We start from the raw sequence: 7,366 nt of genomic DNA, 5'->3' as shown, positions 1-7,366 counted from the left end.
AAGAGTGAAGCCAGTTCCCATTTAAACTCTCCTGCCGATAACCATATGTGCCCCCTCATTTGTTTTCCAAACATCAGTTTTCCATCATTTGGACAGAGCCTCAACCTGAATCTGTCCAGAACATAGGAAGAAAATATTCTGAGATTTTGTAAAATGCTGTGTCTGTATATCAGCAGCATTTGCTCCATGTTCAAACAATCTACTGAAAGAAAGAGTATTGTGCAAACTTTTGAATCATACTATGTTTTTCAGGCAATGGTGACCTCTTCTTGCTGATCTCATCTGTCTGTGTACTATAGGATCAACTTCAAAATGAATGGAAAAACAGACAAATGTCAAAAGCCATCTGTTTTGTTTCATGTCATTTGTAATTTTGTCTTCTGTAACCCACCCTCCCTTTGCTGTGTTACTTCTGTGGGACCTTTACTTAGGTCCCCAGCAACCTCCTCAGAGCCTGCCTGCCCTCTTACTTCACCTGCAGCCTGAAGCCCGGCTAGGTGAACTCTTACTGCTTCCAGAAAGAAAAAAAAAAAAATACGATCAGTAGAAATAACTGTAATCCTTTATACTCATGTAAATGTCCTGGGTTCTCTGGTTTTCTGTACTCACTGCAGTTAACTAGTCATACATTTTGCCTACCTGTGGCCTCCATTTTGGGAAGAAAATGAAAAATATTTTCTCCCATGCAACAATCCTTCAAACCCTTCCCCCCTTCTTCAGTGCTTTTGTAACAGTTTATGAATGGCCAGCAAGGATTTTTTTTGTAAATGTTGCATGTTTTCTTTTTGCCAGGACAAAGGGTGAGATTAAAGGACCAGCTAATGCTGCCTCCTGTACTGTGGAGGTTAAGACTGTGAGTGCTGACATTAGAGTGCCTTGGTTTCAGTTCAAATGTCCCCATTTAATACCTATGTGATTTCAGAAAAGTTATTTAAACTCTGTGAGCCCTAGTGTACTGTTTTTTTTTTTTTTAAATGGAGGTAATATTAATAGCTTATAATTGTACCTAGTATGTGCTAGGCACAATTTTTAGGCACTCTAAACATAATAACTCATTTAATTCTTATAACTCCATGATGTAGGTAATTAACATCATCCCCATTTCTCAGATGAGAAAACTGAGACAAGAAGAAGGAAAGTAACTTGGCCATAGTCATGGAATTATTAAGTGGTGTAGCTGAGCTTGTGAACCAGGTAATTGGAACCCAGAGGCCATGTACATACACTGGTATGCTATATTGCCTGTCTATTAAAGTATTGAGTATAAAGCACTTAGCACAGTGTTTGGCAAATGGCATTTATTGTCAACTGATATAATTACTACCATCACCTGTATTTATCTTTCTTTTGTCATTCTTGCTTCTACTATACTTATTGTGTAAGGCTAACCACCCTCAACCCCACAAAAAGAAAAACAACAGTAATCTGGGCTGCAATAGCTGCCTAATCCTTCTGATGTTGTATACTTTGTATTTAAACCACAAATACGATAAAGACCCATGAAAGGAGACACTACTTGTTAATATTTCTTTTAGAAGACATGAGAATTATATCCTTCCTGTCACTCTCTCTCCAGAAAAAGCCAACAAAACTTGCTTAACACAAGGGAGAAATTTTAGAAATGTTAGACTTCAAGTAAAGTTGCTGCTGTTCTTTTATTAAACAGGGGTAAAATTTTTCAAAAAGTAATGAAAGTTGTAAAGGATGCTGGTGGAATTTAACTCTACTACTAGAATAAATTCCCTAGTCTCCACTCCTTAACTCATTTTAGAATGCCAAAATCAGGGTAAAAGAAAGAAAATTCTGCAAATAATTATATTCTTCTTTTAAAGTAAGCCACTGACTTAAAATTCTCTAACACATTTGTGGAAACTTCATTTTTTGTTTGAGATTTATTTGAATGAGCTGTTATGATTGGAGACAGTGAGAATTTCAGATTAATGTTTTGCAGCCAGAAAAAAAAAAACCCACTGGAAAGCTGGCAAGTGTTCATAAGTCAGCCCTAGAATTATGTAGGTTGAAGGCTCCCAGTGGACAGACGGAATATATAAGAAGGAAACCAGAGATCTGGTGCTATTACGTCCCCGACTCTAAGGGAACGAATAAGCACAAAATTAAAAGCATTCTTCAGCCTGAATTTTTAAGGTAGGTCTGCACAATTTATACATACTCTATTTGGAAAGTAAAACATACATTAAATGAAAATTTTTTTATGGATGCACTTTCCCTTTTTCCTGATTTTAACGCTGTATTTTGCAAAATTCCTAAATTATTAAACTACTGTTTCTCTTACAGGGGTGCACTTAAGAACGAGGCAAGCTGATTTATGATAACTAAGTTTTAAACTCGAACAACCAGTAAGTTTTCAAGTGAGTTTATTTTAGATTATTTCATGTTAATTTGTTAAGTCAAGATTATGACAGAGTAAAGCTCTAAACAAAAGTGATAAGTTTGTTGTTTATTAAGAGATTCTTTGCTGATTACATTTTCACTGAGTAGTTTATTTATATGTGTTTTGAAACTATCCAAAGGAATAGTCTTTCCCTTACTGTGCTTATCTTCAGCTAATTTTCTTTTGTTTTAAAATAATGTTGCTATTAAAAATAACAGTATCACAAAAATCTGAATATTGGTTATAATATTCAAGAGCCAAGTAGCACTGTTACTACTTAGCTGTTAAACTAAAAAAAAGAAATAGCAAAGGAAAAAGTGATACAATTATATTATGATTAATCTTTGATGTTCAATTCTTATTTCATTGAACAACACAATTTTTCATATTTGACCCTGAATCCAATTTGGCTATTTTTTAGTTTCCTTTTCCTAATTAAAAAAATATAAGTAGATTTTCTTTTATATGAATTAAACTTAAATATCCATATGTAAAAGTAATAGTCTCTATTAAAATGTGATGGAGGTTTTAAAAATATGCACATATTCCATAACTACCTCTTAATTATATTATTATTGTGAAAACAATGGAAAAGCAGAACTATAGGAATTATTTTTAATTAGTAAAAACCAGCCATAACCCACCATCTCAATATGTTCCTTTTGCATATTCTCTTTAAGTCTTTTGTATACTTACTTATTTTTTCCATAGTTTATTTTACTTATTTCTCCATAGCTGGAATGATTTGTATATAATTAGTTACTTGAATAAGGCATTTCTCTAAGCAATAGCAGGCAGTGGTGTGGTTTCTAGAAAGTATACAGAGTGAGATATGTGCTCATGTGTTTTTGAAATGCTAGCTTTTCTTATTTCTTAGTTTCTCCTTATTTGTTTCATGTATTTCCTATTCTGACTAACCTTTTGAAATATTAATTTTCTTTAAACTTTTTGACAAAAGAAAAGAAGGGCAAAAAGTAGTTTTGCTTAGAATTTTCAGTCTTGATGTCAGAATGTCTTAATTTCTTGGTATTATTGAGAGAATTCTCTTCTTCAAGAAGTAAAGTCCTTCTTATTTCATAAGGCATGCTTCTGTTTCCCAATATTTTCTATAATCACCTATATTTTTTGCTTTCAACAAACTTTTATAATGCTAATGACTTGATAATATCCTAAATTCTGTATGTGTTCTACGAGTTCTTTTTTTTCCCCAGAAGGTGTAAAAATTAGAAGCTGCTGACATTTCAATCAACATGAAAGCCAACTTCTCCCTTGCCACCATCAGCAAAAACATTACCAGCAATCTTCACGTTGGACTTGTGAACATTTCTAGCAATGAGTCTACCTTTAATTGCTCACATAAGCCATCAGATAAGCATTTGGATGCAATTCCTGTTCTTTATCACATTATTTTTGCGGTTGGATTTCTTGTCAATACTATTGTGGTTACACTGTTTTTTTGTCAAAAGGGTCCTAAGAAGGTTTCCAGCATTTACATCTTCAATCTAGCTGTGGCTGACTTACTTCTTTTGGCTACTCTTCCTCTCTGGGCAACCTATTATTCTCATAGATATGACTGGCTCTTTGGACCTGTGATGTGCAAAGTTTTTGGTTCTTTCCTGACCCTGAACATGTTTGCAAGCATTTTTTTTATCACCTGCATGAGTGTTGATAGGTACCAATCTGTCATCTACCCCTTTCTGTCTCAAAGAAGAAATCCCTGGCAAGCATCTTATATAGTTCCCCTTGTTTGGTGTATGGCTTGTCTGTCCTCATTGCCAACGTTTTATTTCCGGGATGTCAGAACCATTGAATATTTAGGGGTGAATGCTTGCATAATGGCTTTCCCACCTGAGAAGTATGCCCAATGGTCAGCTGGGATTGCCTTAATGAAAAATATCCTTGGTTTTATTATCCCTTTAATATTCATAGCAACATGCTATTTTGGAATCAGAAAACATCTACTGAAGACCAATAGCTATGGGAAGAATAGAATAACTCGTGACCAAGTTCTGAAGATGGCAGCTGCTGTTGTTCTGGCGTTCATCATTTGTTGGCTTCCCTTCCATGTGCTGACCTTCCTGGATGCTCTAGCCTGGATGGGTGTCATTAATAGCTGTGAAGTTATAGCAGTCATTGACCTGGCACTTCCTTTTGCCATTCTCCTGGGATTCACCAACAGCTGCATTAATCCCTTTCTGTATTGTTTTGTTGGAAACAGGTTCCAACAGAAGCTCCGCCGTGTGTTTAGGGTTCCAATTACTTGGCTTCAAGGCAAGAGAGAGAATGGGTCATGTGGAAAAAGCAGTTCCCTTAGAGAAATGGAGACCTTTGTGTCTTAAACGTGAGAGTGGAATACATGTTATCAATACAGCTACTTGGCTTAAAAGATCTCCCTGAATTATCTTTTAATGGCTTTAGTAAAATAACAAGTTTTTCCCCTTAATGTAATCTTTTCTCAGACTTCTAGAACAGGAAACCAAATGTAACTCTTAAGTTTTATTCTCCAGTGACTTTCAAAAATTGCCTCCTTTTTTTTCCTTCCTTGTCTATCTGTACAAGATGTCACTGGGGAGACGTATTTATAATCTAGAAGTAACTGGGAATTTATCTCAAATTATAATTAATAAGAAATTGTGAATGATGATTTGGGGTTTCAGATTTCTCTTTGAGAAATTCTGGAGTCTTTGTTGATTTTTATATCTATTTTCATCAAGCTTTTCTCTTGAACTAAGGCCAGTCTTTTAATTCATTGCATTATTTACAAGATAGTATTCTAAAAGGAATGAGCACTTCTACTTTATATTATGAATAATAATCTTTTTATATTTCACTTTAGCATAAATTTATATTTAAGATATAGCTACATATTGAGTAGGGCTAAGAATATAGTATAGATCACATGTACTCCTACATTTAACTTGTATTTATAATCATAAAAAGTGAAATGTGTAACAACATAGATCTGCAATAAACAAATATCTGAGTGTTCACTAAAGTCTGAATTAAACACTTTTTAAATTTCTATTAATTTTAATGGTTTGAAGGTTTCTATGTCCTCTAATAATTTTTAAAAAAACAATAACTAAAAACTATTTAGTGTATAAAATGTAAAGGTCATTTTTTACATCCTTGACATTTTGGATACAGTGCTTTGATATATAGGAAGTTGACCTGAGTTTTTTTATTGATGCTTTGGTTGTGGGTTGCTTCCCAAAATATTTGGGTGGCTGCTTTAACTCTTTAATTTGTAATAAACCCTTAACTAGCATAGGAAAATGTTATTTCAGAATGGAATTTTGATACTCAAGGAGGACAAAGAGATCCAGCAAATGACAAGTTTGGTGTCACACAACAAACCTACCTGTCAGGGCAATGCAACATGGCTTAGAAAATATAGACCATGGGGTATACTTAAATTATACCTATGGATACTGTTTGTTCCAGAATTTATAGGATTCTTTGGAACTCTTCTATACCAGTGACTGGTCCATAGATTTCTTAACACTATTAGAACTCCTAAGTTTGAGAAATACCTGAAACTGACTGAATTTACTTTACTTAGAGCATGAATCCTAATTTTAGAAGTTAGAGATTTCATTCTGCACCAGATCCATATTTTAACAGGTTATCTAGGACCTTCCTAGACCAGTACTGACCTCTAAGATAGAAGTAAAGTTTCAGGAGCTTGGCGTCTCCACCAGATTTCAGGGCTATAGATCCAACAATACTCTTGATCTACTTTCTGGAAAAGTCCTTATTTCATGTCATCTATTATTATCAATAAAAACAAATAGCTAAATGTATAACCAACTATGACTTCATATTTTAAATAACTTTGTAAAACATAAATAAAAGCTTTAATTGGAAGATCATGTGCACTCTACTTTTTTTGTTGTAACTACCTCAAGTTATAGATTCTTACCTTCTCTTGTATCCTAATCTTCCTTACAATCCCCACTGATACTTCTTAGTTTTACCTTCCATCATTCCTTATCTGGCTTCTTGCTATACTCTTCTAGTCTCCCACTCTTGCATTTTCAGCCATAATCCCTTATTAATTATCAAAGGAAAGCCCAGATTTCTTGCTATGGTCTACAAGACCACAAGGAATCTGATTCTTCCCTGCCTGTCTGACTTTTTTTTTCTCTGCCATCTCTTTCTTACACTGTATGTTCAAGCATCACAAAAGGACTCAAACTGCTTTTTTTCAAACCTAATGCTCTCTCATGCCTGTCTGCTTTTGCCCACACCACTCTGTTTCCTGAACACCCCTCCAGTCATCCCCGACCCTCAGGGTGTCTCACTCAACTGATGAACACCTACTCAGCTTCCAATATTCAGCTCATGTCAGTTCCTCTCCCACAATAACAATTATGATACTAATACAAACCTCCCTCCCCTGGATGTTCCCTTAATGAAAAGAATTATTTACCTAATCCCTGCGATTTTAAGCCTGGCCTCCACTTCCTTGTTAGTGAAAGTGTTAATCACTCAGTCCTATCTGACTCTGTGACCCCATGGTCTGTAGCCTGCCAAGCTCCTCTGTTCATGGAATTCTCCAGGCAAGAATACTGGAGTGGGTTGTCAGTTCCTTTTCCAGGGGATCTTCCCAACTCAGGGACTGAACCCTGGTCTCCAGAATTGCAGGCAAATTCTTTAGCAACTGAGCCACCAGAGGAACCCAGTATTGATCCCTAAGTAATTCTCTGAGGCTTGGACTACAGTGGTCTTTCCTGGGACTAAGAAGAAATGTCATTTGAGAAGATGGTGCATGAATATGTGAACTCTGATTGCAGGAATATACAAAGGTATAAATGTCTTCTTTTCTTTAGGTTAAGTTTCTCAGATAGCAAACAAAACTGTATTCTTCTCATTTTGGTTGTCTCATTTCCAAGTATTACCTAATTTGCTTCCTTTTCCATGGTTCTACCTTTATTCGTCTCACCCACATAATGCCCAAGAACCACATAGTAA

The 7,366-nt window shown here is 35.1% G+C and overlaps 1 protein-coding gene across 3 annotated transcripts; it reads left to right on the top strand.

Annotated features, from left to right (window-relative positions):
• Nucleotides 1–2,033: 2,033 nt before the first annotated feature.
• On the top strand, nucleotides 2,034–6,207 carry AGTR2 (angiotensin II receptor type 2). 3 transcript variants are annotated; one of them, XM_043458919.1, is made up of 3 exons: nucleotides 2,034–2,145; nucleotides 2,296–2,357; nucleotides 3,604–6,207. In XM_043458919.1, the coding sequence occupies exon 3, from the start codon at nucleotides 3,643–3,645 to the stop codon at nucleotides 4,729–4,731; it is 1,089 nt and encodes a 362-aa protein (XP_043314854.1). In that variant the 5' UTR covers nucleotides 2,034–2,145; nucleotides 2,296–2,357; nucleotides 3,604–3,642; the 3' UTR covers nucleotides 4,732–6,207. The 3 variants fall into 3 exon arrangements, with proteins under 3 accessions (XP_043314854.1, XP_043314856.1, XP_043314855.1); XM_043458921.1 differs by having other exon boundaries at nucleotides 2,045–2,145; nucleotides 2,296–2,369; nucleotides 3,607–6,207; XM_043458920.1 differs by having other exon boundaries at nucleotides 2,045–2,145; nucleotides 2,296–2,369.
• Nucleotides 6,208–7,366: the final 1,159 nt, after the last annotated feature.

The sequence above is a fragment of the Cervus canadensis genome, chromosome X, assembly GCF_019320065.1.
Source record: "Cervus canadensis isolate Bull #8, Minnesota chromosome X, ASM1932006v1, whole genome shotgun sequence".
In the NCBI taxonomy this organism is placed as follows: domain Eukaryota; kingdom Metazoa; phylum Chordata; class Mammalia; order Artiodactyla; family Cervidae; genus Cervus; species Cervus canadensis.
Note: the sequence above shows the minus strand (reverse complement) of the source record. Positions and strands in the feature narration are given on the sequence as shown.

What these genes read in the sequence shown, in the direction of transcription:
- AGTR2 (XM_043458919.1), top strand. Translation starts at nt 3,643, where the DNA reads ATGAAAGCCAACTTCTCCCTTGCCACCATCAGCAAAAACATTACCAGC.